At 37.4% G+C, this 17,986-nt stretch overlaps 1 protein-coding gene across 1 annotated transcript in view; it reads left to right on the top strand.

Annotated features, from left to right (window-relative positions):
• Positions 1–774: 774 nt before the first annotated feature.
• ETV1 (ETS variant transcription factor 1) overlaps positions 775–17,986 on the top strand; it is a 65,920-nt gene continuing 48,708 nt past the window's right edge. The window contains 5 exon segments of the mRNA XM_030966856.1: positions 775–946; positions 1,484–1,619; positions 2,405–2,492; positions 4,211–4,258; positions 14,133–14,186. Coding sequence (XP_030822716.1) covers positions 1,575–1,619; positions 2,405–2,492; positions 4,211–4,258; positions 14,133–14,186 — 235 coding nt within the window. The 5' untranslated portion in view covers positions 775–946; positions 1,484–1,574.

Raw genomic sequence — 17,986 nt, 5'->3', positions numbered from 1 at the left:
GGCAAGAGTTTTTGGACACAGCCTTCCAACAGCCACTCTGTCCAAAGAACAGAAAGCTTGCTTTCTTACAGAAGTGCTCAAAAGTCCTGACATTGGTGGGTCCTGGCACCACTACACCAAAAATTCCCCTTGATCCGGTGTATGGGTGCTGCCAAATTCTGTCTACAAAACTTAGAAATTATGTCATCCTCGTAGAAATAAAAATTGCTTTCTATGATTCAACGAAAAAAAAAACCAACCCAAAAAAAAAACCAACCAAAAAAAACCCACCCCAAACCCGCCAACCAAAAAACGCCCAACAAAAAAAACCAAACCGAGAGCGACCATGAGCCCCGGGATGCCACCAGCACCGGACAAAACGGTACCAAGTCTCTCTCGCCGCGCTCACCTCCGGGTGCCCGCGGCGCTTTGCGGGGCAGCTCTGCCGCCAGAAAGGGCGCGCGTGTGCGTGGGGGGCGCGTTTCGCTTTACAGAGTCAGGCAGGAGAAACTTTTTCTTTAAATAATTTATTTTTTGTGAATGGGAAGGGTTGCCCTGCCACCCGGGGGGGGCGTAGGGGACACGGCGTGCCCGCGGCAGGATCCCGCGCTACCGGCGGGCCCCTGAGCGCCACTTCCGAGGCGCTGCCCCGCGGGCGGCGCGGGCCGGGGCCGCGGCAGGAGTCGCCCCCGCGGGGCCGGGCGGGGCGGCGGGGCCGGGGCCGGGGCCGGGGCGGGCGGGCCGCGGCGATCGGCGATCCGGCGGGGGGCGCGGGGAGCCAATGGGCGGCGGGGATCCGCCGGCGCGGCTCGGGGGCCCCTGGAGGAGGAGGAGAGGAAAAACCACGGGATTGAGCTCTGTCAGTGGCGCTCGCGGCTTCCAAGGGGGAAGTGCCGGGGAATAATTAATGTTTTTATTAAATTTGGAGGGAATTTTTTTGCAGCCGATCGCCGCGCGTGGCCTTCAGGTGGGTCTTGCCCCGCAACTTTGCCCGCCGCCCCGCAGGATCGCGCGGCGGCGGTGGGGCTGCGGGAGCGATCCTGTGGGAGAAGGTGGCTGGTGCGCGGGGCGGGGGGGCCGTGCCTGTGTGTGTGTGTGTCTGTGTGTCTGTCTGTGTGTGTGTGTGTGTGAGGGCGGTGAGTGCGTGGCCGCCGGGCGCCGCCGCCGCCGCGAGGTGCGCGGCGAGCCCCGCGTTCGCCATTACGAGTTGAGCACACGCTTGCGAGAGCCGGGGCTGCCGCCGGCGCGGATCGCCCGCGGGCGCGGCGCGCAGTGTAAATAAAGCCCTGCCTCTCGCCCCGCCGGCCGCCGCCGCCGAGTGCTTTTGCTCCGCGTTTTGCTGGCAGGAGTGTGTAACCCAGGTGAAGGCAGAGAAGGGAGGGTTGTTTTTATGAATGGGACTCTTTGAGGTTAATTAGGTATGCAAATGCAAGCAGTTCATTCATGCTGGCTCTTTTTTTTTTTTTTTTTTTAAATCTAAAAGCCATCTTGTATTCCTCTCTAGGCTGATTGGAGTCCAGATCCCGAGGAAATCTCCAGATCAAATGCCCAGTAAATAAAAAACACTGAGCTAAGACTCGTGGAAGAGCTGCAGAATGGATGGATTTTATGACCAGCAAGTGCCTTACATGGTCACCAATGTGAGTGATCAGTTCAAAGTTGGTGTTTATAAACTTGACTCGGACTTATTTCTGTGGGGGAGTTTTACAGACACAGTCTCTGCTTTGTTACGGCTGTAGGGGCGACTCTTCATCTGGGAGCTTTGCTTGCAGGATGAGCCTATCTTCTTAGTTATTGCAATAAAGCATCGTGTTCTTTTAAAGACAGTTTTGGGATGATTAAAAAATCATGCACATGATTAGCGGATGAGGGAGGCGAGAGCAGCAGCAGCTGCATTCAAAGTTTCTGGCTGCGTTTGCTGCAACGTTCAAAAGAATGAAGTTGAGGCAAACATTAACCTTTTTTTTCCCCTCTCTTTTTTTTTTCATTCAGGACTTCGCAAACAATTTTATAAGTAACACAGGGAAACAAAGCAGTCCATTATAATTTCATGTCTGGGCTCTCCTGCATAGCTTATGCTATGGGGATTTATGGGCTATTGTGTAGGTTTGTATACTTTAGATGCTAAAAATACAATTGGCATTGTGTTGCTGCTTAAGCACATTATATACATATTGTACAAATAGATGTCTACATAGATAGATAGAATTGTGTTGCATTTAGATATAGGACTCTTTGGGAGGATATTAGGTGCTCAGCAGTATCTTTTGTTAGAAATTGAAGGCTGGCAAGAAGTCCCTGTTTGAAAATATAAAGAATTTATGCCAACTTTGCATATTCCTGATTAATTAAAAAAAGCCCAAAACAAACCCAACCAAATCTCAAACCTCAGATTTCTAAAGTAACTGATCTTTCCTGTTTATAGAATCCGCGTGGGAGAAACTGTAATGAGAGACCGACAAATGTCAGGAAAAGAAAATTCATTAACAGAGACCTGGCTCATGATTCAGAAGGTGAGGGCTTGTTGTTCCCCCCCCTGCCCCCCCCCTTTTCTTACTAATGCAGAGAAGCATTTTGAGAGTTCTTTATTTATTTATTTTGGAGATAAATATATCTAAATCAATCTGAATAAACAAGACAAGAAAACTACATTTACTAGTGCAAAACAAACTGGCAGAGGCAATAAATGTATAAAGTTGAAAGTCTTTCCTTGACTTACCCTGTTGCATTTTGTGCACATGTGGCACACGGATGTCATGTGCTGAGGACAAGCCTTTGCGGCATCTGACACAAGTCATGGCACCTGGGTTTTCACCATCAAGCCTCTTCATATTTAGGGCATTCTTCATCCCTCACTTCTTTTAACGTCCTTTTCCCTGGTATGTCTTCACTAGTGGTAGCAAGAGTGAGAGAATGTGGGTGTGGAGATTTGATTTTCACCAGCTTTACTGTATAGTCAGGGTTCTCGTGCCTGCTGGCCTGTTTCTCTTGTTGTATGACACTAACAGGGTTAAAAATCCAGGGAATTTCGATTAAGGGAGCCTAGAGTGGAGAAAGTTTTGGGGGCCCAAAGGTTTGTAACTTAGTCCCATCAGTAGCCACCGAGGACTGTAGCTTGAGAACTGTAGCTGTTAACACTTCTTTAGGTTACAAGGTCTGTATTATGCTACGCCTACAGCCCAGAAAGTACATGAGACCTACAGGAAGATATGTAGAGGCCTATAACTTACCCCTATGTAAATCTTATCAGGGTAAGAACACACTGACACACTTTTCAAAGTCCATACTTGCCTGGAAAAGTAGATTCAGAAAAAAGCAACTTTCTGATTTTCAGTTAAATCATTTCCCAATGTGCATGTGGGGTATCAGTCCACAGGATAAATGAATACCCTCTGTCATTTAAGTATATGTAAATAGTTATCTGTCAGCATTCATAAAAGAGGAAGTCTCTCTCAAAATACAGTAAATTAAAAATAAACCATTTGTTAGTTCAAATATCCTACTTAGTCTTAGCAAACAGAATTTTCGTAACTGAGTTTCTGAGGCTTGCAAGTAAGCTGAATGCTGCTCTGCTTTACACCCATTATAAGTAACTGATTTCAGTGCATTGCAAAAGATAAGCTGCTGCAAAATTCAGTCCACGAAAAAGGTTTTAGTTTTAAAGAAGTACAGTGAGTACAGCATAGAGGAAATAGTGGTGGTTCTCATGTCATATGAAGTAAAACATTAGGGGAAGTACAAAAGATTTCCCATTTCTCTTTGCTCGTGCAGCATCTCAGGTCACGTCTTCAGAATTTTTATGATAGTTATGACCTTACTATTAAAAATACTCAGTTGTTGCTCAGCAGAACTGTGGAAGTCCAAGCAAGCTTTATCCGGGGCAGATATTACAGGAGAAGGCCTGAGTTGTATAAGAAGAAATTGTTCACCTGTAAGAAATATTATGATTTTTAGCTTTTCTATGTGTTGCTGAATGAGCCTTCTATACTACAGAGCTCTGGTTAAGATTCTGGTTATTATTTCAAGAGCTGAAAATACAGTAAGTGCTTGGGGTTTTATTAATAGGTGTAGAAAAATCAGTAACTGATGCCTCAGAATGCCTGCTTTTTCTGTACACTTGACTGCCAAAACAGAATTAATGTATACTGCTCTTAAGGAAAAAATATATTTTTGAACCTATTTTAATCTTTTGAAGAGATAACATTTTATCTATGTCTTTATCTTTTTGCAGAACTCTTTCAAGATCTGAGCCAATTACAGGAGACATGGCTTGCAGAAGGTAAGGGAAAAAGCTGCTTGTAAAAAGAGGAAAAACAACTCTGGAGGGGAAAAAAAAAGTCCTGAACTTGCTGTCTTAATGTTCAGCCCAATTAATTGAGCTCTAAAAGAGCCACCTCATGTGTCATGCATACATTAGAGCCTCTGATGAGTTTGTCTTTGGGGACTCTGGGGCTGCTCTACCCAGTGTCATCACAAATTACCAGGAGAAATTGCTTCCAGCTCACAATCACATCTGCTTTTGGCAAGAACTAATGCACCAAGACTTCAAGTTCTAAGCCTCTGTTCAGATTTTAATTGCAATTGATCAGGTTTATATTATTGTACCTCGAGAGACTACATACAGCCAGAACTGGGCTTGCTGTTTCCTTTTCAGCAGCACACATAATTATTTGGTGTTCTGGTGGAGTACTTTTCTGATGGCAGAAATTAGTTTCTCTGGGTTCATCGGGACGGGATGCTTCAAGATTTAAGTGCAAGTGTCTTCTTTCCACCTTGTTCACAACACAGAACATTAGGTGTGTATGAAATGCTTAACCAATACTTTTTCTTTCTTTTATTTTTTTTTCAGAAACCTTTAAATATTTTGCATGTTATTTTTGTCTTTGTATTTGTAGTTGTGAGATTCTGTACCGGGTGATTAGAAAACTAACATCGGTCGGTTTTACACATGCATGCTCTTTTAAGTATTTCAAATAATCTTGCAGAGCACATTCTAGTGAAGAGACAGGGTTTAAGAACAATAATGTACAAATCTGAATTTTGAGTAGTTGTTGAGATATTCATTTAACAGTAACTAAAAATGAGCTGCTGCATTAGAACTTTAACAAGTTGCAAGGTACCTTTTTGCTTGTTCAAGTCTATTTGTTTTCAGCAACATTTTCTGATTTTTTTTTCTTTAATATTCAGAGTACTGTTTATTTGAAGCATTTGAAGCATACTGTGTATTTTTGTGCATTATCTCTTCTCAATATTTCTGGTCAATTTTTTTATGTAAACTTCTGCATCTGAAATAGACATAAATTTGATGCAAGTTAAAATAATCTCTCCAGATTCATCGTGATTTAAATGAATGTGAGTATTCACATATGTTTAAGTTTTTTCCTGTACAGGACTATGTACAGCTGTTTATAGAAGAGATGTTCTGTGTTTGGTTTTTTTTATTTTTTTTGGTTTGGTTTTTTTTTTTTTGTTGTTGTTGTTGTTGGGTTTTTTTTTGGTTTTTGATTTTTTTGTTCTGTTTTGTTTTTGTTTTAAAGGAGGGATGGTGGGGTGACATGCTTGCTGTTAGTGTTCATAGAAAGAGAAATATTGCTGACTACTTGTTTATACCCTGACTCTGTTTTAACAGCTTTTTGTGTGGTTTCTTTACCTATTAGTAAGTTGTGGGGTATTGTTTATTTTGATGACATTTTTATTCTCCTAGTATTAGTTTTAGTATGGGGTTATTCTGTGTATAATCAAAAACCCCTCCTGAAATTAATGGAACAGAGGATATATTTTTATGAGCTATAAAATTCTTCCCTAATAATTGAAAACAGGCTGTCCTGAACTAAGACCATTTTTGTAGTATAATGGTCAGCTGTAGCTGTCTCCCTGTGGCGATTTTCCTAAGGAGCTCTTTACATTGTATCATCTCATTCATGTTTGCAATCACAATCATGTTAAAATGCTACTCAAAAGATACTATATTTTAATTTAGAGGTTAACTTTGAGTTTGATTGTTTCACTGGCATGGATGGTTTTGAAAAATGGTTAAATTTCTTTGATCTTAAGTCAGAAAAAATGCAGGCAGATTCATAATGCATGTGCAGATAATAATGGAAGTTTGAAAAATAATGCAGAATTTAAAACTGAAATTTGATCATTTCCATAAGTATATAAATTAATGCCATGGCATTTTTTTTTCTGAAGGCACTGCTTATTTTAGACTAGAATAATTTGTTTGAGAGCCCTTTAACCTCTTTATCAGAGAGTATTTCACTGAATAAATTTAGATAGGTTTTGAGAGAGAAGGTGTGTAGTCCCATGTCAGGTAGGTTGAGTAACCTTTATAAAGGCAGATAAAATAATCTGGAAAATATTTTAAAATGAAAAAAAAGTTCCTTTTTTTTTACATAGCAGAAAGAAATAAACCTAAATAACACTATTTGTCCACACTATATTTCAACTAAATATTACAGGTTTTTTAGTGCTCTAGCAGTACTTTAAGAGATCTCTGTTTCTGGCCATGCCGTGGTTTGAGCTGTTTCATGAAACAAACTTTGCACAGCTTTTCATAAGGCTAAACTAAAACTGAAATAAAAAGTTAAGATGACAACATCAAATATTGAACTATTAGCTTGATCCCAAAGTTTTATGGAAAAAAATAAAAAACCACCCTTAACAACTTCTGTTACTCTTTATAATATGCTAGTGTTTGAGGACATTGTAGGTCTGCTCAAATGTCTATATGGATGAGCTTAGCCAGGAAACAGATTTTGAAATCAGACTTGTTTACCCATTGCTAGATGTGTCCATTTATGTATTTCTGGACCTTCCTAGGCTAGAAGTCTGCCAATTTGGCAGCATCAGTACTGTTTACATATTTCTTTTCATAATGCTCTGGAGCCAGGGAAATGACCATGAAATTTTAAAACATCTTGACCCTTTTTAAGAAAAGCAGTGGCAGCTGACCAGGTTTCTCCCACAAGTTCAGATCCTCACCGGGGAGTAACCAGGTCAAAAATCTACTTGTTAGTTAGGAGAAGAAAGTGAGTTGCATTTTATGACACACAGAAATAATGCTTGTGTATTTTTCTTTGTTTTGCTTTTCTTAAAGCTGTCCTTACTGCATCACGTATTTTAGCCTGAAGATTTTTACAGTTAGTGTCACCTGTGACAAGTAGGTGGTAAACAAGTAAACAGAAGAGATATGTATTCTTTTCCTCTAGAAAGTGGTGGGAGGTTCACTTATATTAAAGAATTAATCCAAATGTAAACAATTTGTGTAACCTGTTTAATATTTTATTACTACATAATTAACAAGCTGAATACTACTTACAGAGAGCTCACAAATGTATTCCACTAGCTGCATAGTAGATTTTTATGGAAATGAGTTTTACTTCTTACTCTGTGTAGTACTATATATGTAAGAAAGACTCTAAATTATTTTGATGTAAAACAACTCTGAGATTGCCCTGTGTCAATTGTTATGCAAGACAGAAGATAGAGTATAACAGTTTTCTCATGCTAGAAATTGAAAATGGGAAGCCTTTAATATTTTTTTCAATGTCCAGCCTTGAAATAGTTAAACTTGCCTATTGCTAACCAAGGCAAATATTATTTGGATTTTATCTTGTATATTTAAATAACTCAGTGGCAACATTTTGACATGATAATACTATAAAACGACTTTATTGATTCCATGTGCTTGGAATCAGATTGGTTCTGTCAGGTAGCAATTGTTCGGTGACTTGAAAAAAGTGGTTAAAATATTAATCTAATGTTATCTTGTCATGGTAACTCTACCTACTTGTTGTGGGAAAAAATGTAGAGAGAACAAATTGTTAGTGAGTGAGTTAGTGTCTCCTTTCTATGGTGAAAGCGTTTGGTTTTGGGGACTACTAGATTAACAAAGAACACTGATTTTTTTTTTAAATATTATTTAGACACTAATTTCTCCTACAGCTTGTTTAAGATATGTAAGAGGCATCCCAAGTGAAGACAAATAATAAATTTATGCACTAGATCTGCTTCTTGGAGCAAGTTAATAAGCTTCTCAGATGACAATGTACTAAAAACTAAAATATAACATTATTTATGTGATTTGAAAAACATACAAAAAGATTAAGTAAACAGAAAGGGGTTTGAAATAACAGCTACAGATAACGGGTTCGTGCCTCTACCGCAACTCTGCGAAATTGAGGGGATGGCTTCTTCAGCTAGTGCTATTCAAAAGCCACTTCTTAGTATCTGAAAGTAAGTAATTTCCCTCCAACAATTATTGGCCAACTTTGGAATGAACTTGAGGAAATAAGTTTCTTCCCTCTGTTCTCCTGATGTGAAGGTCCCACCAGTGTTGCAGTGATGTCTAAGCAAGTGTTGACTTGTAGCTTGTTTCTTGAATGAGGAGGTGTGAAAGGAAATAGTTTCTAGGTCTTGAAGGATTGCTTTTAATAAAAGAGAGTACTGGATCTTCAAATATTAGTCTAGTTAGAATGGCTTTGTTTAATCTGACTAACTAGCTTTTTTCTGCCAAAAAGTTGTAAAATTTAGCCTGTGTAAGGCAGATGGTATGTAGCCACATTCAAGAATTATCCACATTTTTTATAGGGGCAATAAGAGTCAAGAAATTGTAATTTAGTACCTCCATGACTGAAATCTGCCTGACAGGAACAAACACTCTTAAAAGAAGTGAAAACACTTTCAGTTTGTAATACAGAGAATATCTTATTCTCTTTTTTTTTGTGCACTCTAGGGATCTGATAGATTTGATTTTCTAATACAGCTTGTGATCATAAATATCTGCACAAAAAAGAGCAGTTAGATTAGGCAAAAAGGAAGTCAAGGGATGTTATTAAAATAAAAATCCAAAAGACATAAACCCACCAAAAATCTACAAGTCTGAAAGTCTGCGTAGTAATAAACTTTTTCATGTTTTTCTTGTTTGCTAGTAAAGTAAATAATTTTACTCAAAATCATAATTTTTGAATGCGGACAGGGTTTTGCTAACCATGAGGCATGTAGCAAAATACTAAATGTGAGAACTCCTTTTAAAACTAAATTTTTTCCTCATTTTTAGTATAGCAGCAAATGAAGAGCAGATTCTGCAAACCCATCTTCATATTCCTAGGAATTATTCACATAAGGAAGAATTTTGAGATCTGGAACTAGTTTTGAAGTGCATTTAAGTTTATTAGTCAGAGCATCTCACGTTATGTAAAAAGGGTTTGAGGTTGTTTTGACAGCAAATCCAGTGCTTATGGGTAATAAATTTTTTTACCATCTTGAAATTTATCATTGTTTTACCTTCCCAATGCTTCTTTGTTAGAAACAGTTGTTCCTGTGGAAAAAGTACAGCCACCAACCAACACCTCCCCACCCCAGCTCTTGCAGGAATACTTACAATTTAGCCAATCTTTCAGATTTTCAGAACTGACAATGAATCAAAGAAAACTCAATAGATCCATTACTGTTGAGGCCCAAAGTCTTATTTTAGCTGAGGCCAAAATACTACTGCTCATATAGAATTTCCTGTCAATTTCAATTTCTTTTGCCACTTTGAATAAATGATGGATATTTTAAAACTAATTGCTCTTAGCTCTAAAAGTGAAGCATGAGGTCAGAGCACACAGTACCGCAGGAAGTGTTCTGCTACCCAAAATAAAGTTTTAAGTGAAGCATTTTCAGCTTCTTGTTTTTCTGGACAGTTTCCAGTTAGTTTTTTGGGTTTTTTTTGTTTTTTTCTTTTCTTTTAACAAGAACACCTTTCTCTGGAGTGCAGCTGAGCTTTTGGAAGCAGTTTGTGAGCAGGAGAAGGAAGAGTTAAGTTTAAGCCCTTTATAGTTTGCTTAACTTTTCATTTATTAAATAACGTTCCTCAGCAGGTCTGTGCTGCATCTTGAGACAAAGCAGTGAAATCACTGTGTTTATGCCTAAAGTTCAAGTTTACTTTGCTGTAGCTTTCTGGAAGGGTGTGACATGAAAAGCTTGTGGTTGGGGCCACATGGTTCATGCTGGACTGTGTTTTTGTGAATGGAGGCAGAACTCCAGTTCTGACTGCTTGTCTTGAGGAATTGCTTCGGAGATCAGCTGTCTCATTCACTGGCAGAAAGAATGACTCATACATCTTCTGCCTTGTTTGGCTCCAGGTCATTGTTACAGTGGATAGAGCTGGTTTTAATTAAATATTAACTCCTTTTGTCCTGGATGCTTGTTAATGGGGACTTTTTGTTTACTTGCAATGAAAGCAAGCTAACAGGCCCCAGTTCTAAACTTTTTTTCCCTCCAAATTGCTTTCCCTTTGCAAAATGAGCCGTCAGTTCAGCCTTTCAAAGAGTGTTTAAAGCTTTAAAAACTACAAACAAGCATTAAGTATTTTTGTGCTGTGAATGTTTGCATATCTCAGTAGGTAGTGAAACTGTAAAACCTAAACTGATAACATCTTCAAGATCGTCATTTAAATTTCTGCATGCTTTCCAAATCCTTTTGAGACATTATAGCTATAGTCAGAAGGAAAAAAAAACTTTTGGTAATATTCTAGGCTGAGTTGGATAGCTTATGCTGCAGATGTTGTCTGCTTCAGGACTCTGAGACTTGATGGCTCTGAATGTGGAATGAACTCATGTAGCTGCTTCTGCTATAAGCAGTAAAAGCCACGTGCTTAATATCCTTCAAAACCTTTTATCAGTCTTTTGGAATATACTTGCCTTCTCAGACCCCCATAATTAAGTAGCTCAAGGAAATGTTCTCATTCAGATGGGGGATCATTTCAGATATCTTTTTTCAATTTCCCTCTGAATGGCAAAGTAAAAAAATAAGTTTTGCTGATTTCTGCATTGTGTCTTGTGTATGTTAACAGAAGCTTTTATGGTGGCCTTGTAAGTTGCAGTATTTATGAATAAAAGAGGAAATGAATGGCCTATGTATATAAATGTGTAGACAGTTGTGACTCTGCAAGTTACGTTTTCCTTTCAGACATTCATGTTGAAGTCTTTACCTGCCTATTTAATTTGCTGCAAAATCTACCTGCAATTATCCAAAATCCAGGTACAAAAGCCCTCCTCTGCTTGAGCGATGGGATGATGTATCCCAATGATGCAGCATCTCACAGCGAGATGCTGGTGGAAGGAGTCTCTGAATGACGATGAGTGCTTGCATTTCAGCAGTATGAGCATTTGCAAGTTTCAGTTTTGCTTGTTTAGAAATAATATCAGATTAAGTGAAAGAAATAAGTACTCATTCCCCCAGTTAGCAGGTCCTTTTAATTTCTCCATACAGGCTTATGGGCTCATTTCTAAGGTACTGATGCTACTAAATTTGCATTCCAGTTGGAAATGCATGTTCCTAGTTTGAATATTTTGGTTGCTGTTATTTATTATGTTTATATTTGGTAGGGTTTTAAATACTTTTTAACTTGCATTGTTCCTTTCTCTACAGAGGCTTTTAAGGCTATGTTAATATTGCATTTAAAGTAAATTTTGACAGCATAGTCTCCACCTGTTTCTAGAGTGCCAATAAAATGATGTGCTCCATCTCTATTAAATACGCCTTCATAAATTTTGGGGATCCATGAATAAAGTACATTATTCTTGTTTAGTCCATAAACAAGAGCAAATCAGTGGTAATGGCAGTAATGTAGTAGTTTCTATGACAGTTCAACCAGATATATTTTATTTTTTTCATAGATTACTATGGCTGGGGAAAAAAAAAGGACCTTACTTACTGATATATACATAAATCTCTACAACAGATTTTTTTCTGGACTAAGTCAAATTAAACTGATAAAACTAGAATGAAGCACTGGTGAAGCTGTCCAATGCACAGAGGATGCTCTCTGGAAAGTTATATGAGATTTCTATCCCTGTTCTGCAACCACTAAATGTAGCCTCTTTATTTAAACAGAAGGGGATTTTGTTTTCTTTGAGGCTTTTAAAGATATCCTAGATTCACAAATTTATATATATATATCTACATATACATGTATGTATGAAATACAGGTGCATGTTAAAAAATTAATTCTGCTAGTCTCCCTGCTGCATTTGAAAATGATGTGTGGCTTAAGAAAAATGTGTGGGATGTGTCTTCTGTAAACAAGTTACTTGATTCAATTACTTTAACTCTGAATATACTCACAGATGCTTCAAAAACAAGTGGACTTATTAGAAATCTTAGGTACTGATTTCTAAGTAGAAGACTTTGATTTCATAATCAGATTTTTTCTGTGACAATCAAATAGTTGGCATTTTTGTAAGGAAAATGCCAAACATTCATGTGTAGTCAATTGCGTGAAATGTCAGAAATTGTGGAGTGTTAGTATTGGGGCTCATTCTGTCCCTGAGTTCATTCTTGGTAAAACTTGTGTGGTTTCTCTAGAAGAAAGAGAAATTGAATACATCAAAATACTGGGTATATTTGGGTTGGTAGTGTTTTATACAATTTCAAACTTCAAGGAGCCAATATGTCCTCAGAGATACTGGTTTATTATAAAAGGATGAGTTACTGTCAGGTTTGATTTTGTTCAGTTTTTTTTAAATTAGAAACCCGAACAACAAAGCAACAGTAGCTATGCTTTTTTTTTCAAAGTAAGACTAATTACACTTAGTGTATTTATCTCACACTTCTTTTCAAATATGTAGTTGCACATTTCCAAGGTCATTTGTTTTTAAGGGGTATTTGCTGCAATTAAGACAGTAGGATTTTAATTTTATTTTAAAACCCAGAGCAAATAATTATTCAGTATTATGAGCCTGATTCTGAACTCTTTACCCAGGAAAAAAACTTCCAGTTAAGTCATTAGAAATATTTCCTGAGTAAAGGAGTGGAGATCTGGTCCATGAAGAGCACTGTAATGCACATTCAAAATAATTGTGAGTAATTTTAATTAAATATATCTTTTTAATTCAAACGAATTATATAAAAACTAGTAGAAATTGCACATATATAATGGGAAATATGCATTTCCTATACTAGAAAGTGTTCTGAAGGGCACGAAAGTCACATTTTATCAACTAATGTATTTGAGTACATTTGATAGCCACAGTTTCGATAAAAGATTATATAAGCAGCATTTACCTTTCAAATCTTATTGTGTAACCAGATCATGGCAGATGTTAACTTTTAATTAAGATTGTATGAATTATTTGCTTGTCTTTGGACAAGAACTGTGGAAAGTATTTTTAAACGAGAATTTTACACAGCTTTGCTGTGGCGATTCCAGTTAGAGTGGATGTTGAGGAAAAGATGAGGAAGTTAAGAGAAGATAAGCTGGACCTCTCTTGGTATACCAGAAACAGTCATGCTCCGAGGACGCCGCTTCTGTGTAATGTTCTGCAGTTATTTGGATGTATTCATCTATAATAAACCTTTAGTGCTATTTCAGCTTAAATGGTTTAAATGAGTTTACCACACAGTTTGAGAGATGGATAATGTCTTAGATATACAACGAAAAGGAAATGTGGTACCAGAGGAGCAAAATTATCTATCAGCAGACCGTGAAATGATTGTATTTAATAGCTCAGGTTTGTGTGGAAGTTTCCTAAAAGCAAAGACGATCTTACAAAAGGCAAATGGATGTTAATTGTGATTTTTGTTTTAAGTAAATCTTTTTTGATGTCTGAAATGTTGTCATTGAACCAGGAATTTTGTGGTCTGTTAAAATAATTCTTTTTGAATATTTAAAACAATAACAGAAAATCCCTACTGTGCTGGCTGACTGCCACGAAGAATTGGAATCTCTTTTAAGTAAGCCAAAGGTGTGATAGTTTCAGGTTAAAGAAGCATTGGTGTTAATCAGTGGGATTTGATTTATGTGGACTTGATGTGCAGATATTTTGAAAATAAGCACTGAGGAGTTTTACCAGTGTCTTGGTAAGTCCAGCTCCTGGTACAGGGAGCGAGGCAGGGCCAGTGAGTCCCCACGTCCTCCCATTCCTGTTGTTCTGTGCCGGGACTTCTCTGGACTCATGCTGCACCACACAGCTTCACCCCAGGGCTTCTCTGATATTAAAATGATGCGCTTGCCTGATTTTCATACCCAACAATGAAGAAACAAAAAATCATAATTTTAAATTTGACTGTGCTTTAAATTAAGCACAAGAGTCTTTATTTATGCTTTAATGGCTTATTTTAATTCTTGGTTTTTGTTTGTTTTGTTTTTGTTTTACTTTCTTCAGCTCAGGTACCTGACAATGATGAGCAGTTTGTGCCAGACTATCAGGCTGAAAGTTGTAAGTATACTACAAATCATCACTTTCTTGAAATATACATATTTGTATATTTATATCTACATCTTTGTATTTGTTATTTATTTTGTCATCTGTGGTCATGTGATAGCTCCTTTTGCTGATCGGTGACATCAGTGTGATGAGTAGATAAAGCAAGTGGCATTTTGATATGCAGCCAAAAGAACTTCTTTGGGCTGAAGGTATAACCTTTAGCACGGGGCCCTTCCCTGTCATTTCCACCCATAGCCCCAGGAAAGCACGGAAAAACTTAGGCTGTGGAGGTGGAAGGAGTTTCTTTGTCTGTAGAGTGTGCAGAGGAGCTTTTTAGCCGGTACAGATCAGATACTGTGGGACGGAGGATGCATCTCTGCTGAGCAGAAGTGTGGCTGCTCAACACATTTTGTGTATGAATGAATAAATAAAATTCTCCAGGTAATCAGTCAAATACAGCCACAGCTGAAGCATTCTAAAGTTGTCTTAGCATGTGGCGTTTTCTTGCTCAAACAGTATTTTCCTTTGAGTTAATCTCTGAAAACAGGAATTTTGTTAAGCTGGGTGCTTTGCATTGTTTTCTACTTACTTAACAAGAGTCTAAACTTATTTTTATCAGCCTGTACTCCTCAAGTCTTGCCTTTACCTATTAAAATGCTCCTATTCTGTTAAATGCTGGCTCCATTTTGCTGTACCTGATGTTCTGTGGTATTGGGTGGTTGCAAGGGCATAGCATCAGAAACATCTGACAGTTACAGGCTTCTTGGAGCTTCCTTTTGTAGTTTTGTTCTTCATGGTAAGGCTTCTCCCCGTCATCAGAGGTCTGTTCTAAACAGTGTCTGCTGATTGTAGCAGAGCACATGGTAGCTTTTCCATTTTGCTAAATAACTTAAATAGTTTATCCTATTGGAGTGAATTACTGCAGTTCACTAAACCAGATAGCTGTTAAACACAGCATTCATATACTGAAATATTAAGATTAATATAGAGAGATTAGGAAGAATTGCATTTAAATTGTCTTTAAACAAAAAAAAAAACATACTTACTGAATTTTCCTGTAAATATTTTAGATTATTTTTCCAGTTATTAAGTAGCTGTTTTAAGAAGAATTCATTAAGAGTATTCATAACAGCATTTTGTGAGGCAAAAAAAAGCCCACTTTTTTTTAATCCCCTGGAATTGTTGCTGTGCAGGATAGTATCCCTGCACAGCAACAATTTAAATTAGTTTTTCTCTCAAAGTTCCTGTACATATGCTAACCAACAATCGTGGTCACTTTTAAACTTTGAAAATTTCCTTTTATAAGAGAGGTGGTTTTTTTTTTACCTCTGTCTTCAAAGACTTTTTTTTTTAAATTAAATTATAACACAAAAGAGAGAACAATCTATACATTGAAAATCAGATATGTTACTTTACATATGGATCTGTGTCCAAATATAGTCATTCATGCATATGCCTTTGTGTAAGAGTACAAAGTTCAACTGGGGCTTCTATTAACCCACAATTATCGTTACACAACAAGTCAATGATTCTTGGAAAATAATTTGTGGGCTATGAAAAGCCCTATTGAAGCTGGCCACTGCTTTTGGTGATAAAGAAATTCTCCTAATATGGCTATTTTATTAATGCTGTTGTGTTTCAAAGTTCCTTAGCCACAGCTTACACAGTATTATCAAAGGAACATTTATTTCTTCATTTCAGTTGGTTTCTTTATCTTAAGTAAAGGTCAGGAGAGCTTCCTGGAGAGTTACTCTGGCAAAGGTTATGGAGTTTCAGACATATACTCGGATATAATGTATGTGGCTGTGGGCTCTGCAAAACAGGAACGGAGATCAACATAACCAAAGCCATGGGGAAATTACTGCTGCAGAAGTAGCACAATTGTGACTGTTTTCTCTAGAACTGTTTTCCAAGCCTGCCTTCAAACTCCTTTATAATGACTTGCTCTATATAGTCTATAACTGTGCAGTATTGAGCTCATTACTGGTAGCAGTCTGGCAGAAGCACTTGATTTCCTTTTTTTTAAATCTACTTAAATTTATTTTATTTATTTTAATTTTTATTCTTATTTTTACATGGTAGAGAATAGACAAGCTGTCATAGATTTAGTGTTTAATACATTTAATTGAGGCAAAAATGAAGAAGGACAGATGTGTATACCAATGAAGGGGGTCACAGCCACTTTAGTTTAAAGGCATCTAAACTAAACAGTGCTTTGCTACAGAAATTTCATTTATGGAGCTGGGTATAGATAGGGGTGTGTATGTGATGTGCAAAGTGTGTAAAGAAAACTGAAGTGTTCCAGTGAAACAGTTACAATCTGCTGTCCAGGTAGAAAAATAATGACATTTTATTTATAGCTTCATTGCTTGAGAAAGGGGCTTTAAAGCCGAGACAGATCTGTGTTGTTAAATAGAAAGTTGTGATGTTAAATTGAAACATTAAAAGGAGACTAAGAAGCTTCAGTAACAGTGGCAGTTTTGGAAGAGTGGGGTTAAAATTTCCTTGCCTAGAAATCACCAGCTTGGTGATCTGAAGAAATCAGCTCTTGAAGCAAGATGTGGAAGATAGTGGAGGACCTGATATGCCAAGATCATGTGCTGTGTCCTAGCACTGAGCAGGATTAAATGCCCCTTAAAGTGCTGTGGCTTTTGCCTTTATTTTCTGTAATAATGATTTTAACTAGTGAAACTGCACTAGTATTAGTAACTAGGGGAAACATTTAGTTTAGATTAGATATACAGTCCACTTTGTCCACTCAGGGATTTAACTTCAAAGCTAGCTTGGGACCATGAATATTTCAATTATGACTTGCTATTAAACTTCAATCAGTTTTTGAAAAGCAAACATAATATGTGTATTTATAGTTAGGTGTGGGCTTTAGATATTATGGGTGAGATCAACAGCCAGCATAACTTCATGTGGTATTATTGACGTTATTGGAATTACGCACATTTCTATTAGCTAAGGACCCAGCATGTCAAGATTTAAGCTGTTTAAAAGTAAAATTTGTTTTGTTACTCCTTTATGACTTCTGGAAAGGGGCCCTTCCTACCATAAGAATCTTAGTAAATCTTACTGCACTCTCAAGCCTTACTTTTTTGTCATCATAGTCCCATTTTCTCTTACCTTTTATTAAATATTCTTTAACTTGGCATATATATCACAAAGAACCTTTTTGTAATTTTATTTATAGTGAGTGGAATTGAAAGTAGATGACAACTAGCTTGTTTGGCTGAAATTTGAAAAACAAAACACAGTTTGGTTTCTTGTATCTTTCTACTTTCTTTGGGCACTGAAATTCTTGATTTCTAAGACACAACAATGTGTATAAAAAAGATTTTTTTTTTGTTTGAAATTATACTGGAAAAATATTGAATTGCATATTAAATAGTGTCATTTTCTTAGTTTTTCAATTTCATTTTCACAAGAAATAAAAGTTCCACAGAAAGAGTGAGGAATCTTCTACAGGCTTTTTCCCAAAAATTCTGTTTTAGGCAGGTTGGTTTTGTCTCTTTCTGAATTTGCTTCTATAATGCAGTTCACTTGTTTGCTGAATATTCAAGTAACTTCCTAATGACTATTCTTTAACAATAACATGAAAAGTTGTGTAAAGCAAAGATGTAAAAAATCTGTTTGCTCTAAAAAGGGGAATGTTTTGGTGTGGTTTTTTTAATCAACATTCTGCATGTGACACTTTTTCCTAATTCTTATCCAATTCATAAAACCTAATTAAGCTAGTTTTCCCTCCATGTAGAGTCAGTATTCACATTTGGAGAAGGGTGACCTGTGTTAACTTCCTCAGATAAGGT

The sequence above is a fragment of the Camarhynchus parvulus genome, chromosome 2 (assembly GCF_901933205.1).
Source record: "Camarhynchus parvulus chromosome 2, STF_HiC, whole genome shotgun sequence".
Taxonomy (NCBI): domain Eukaryota; kingdom Metazoa; phylum Chordata; class Aves; order Passeriformes; family Thraupidae; genus Camarhynchus; species Camarhynchus parvulus.
The sequence above is the reverse complement of the archived record's forward strand: the minus strand, read 5'-3'. Positions and strand labels throughout refer to the sequence as shown.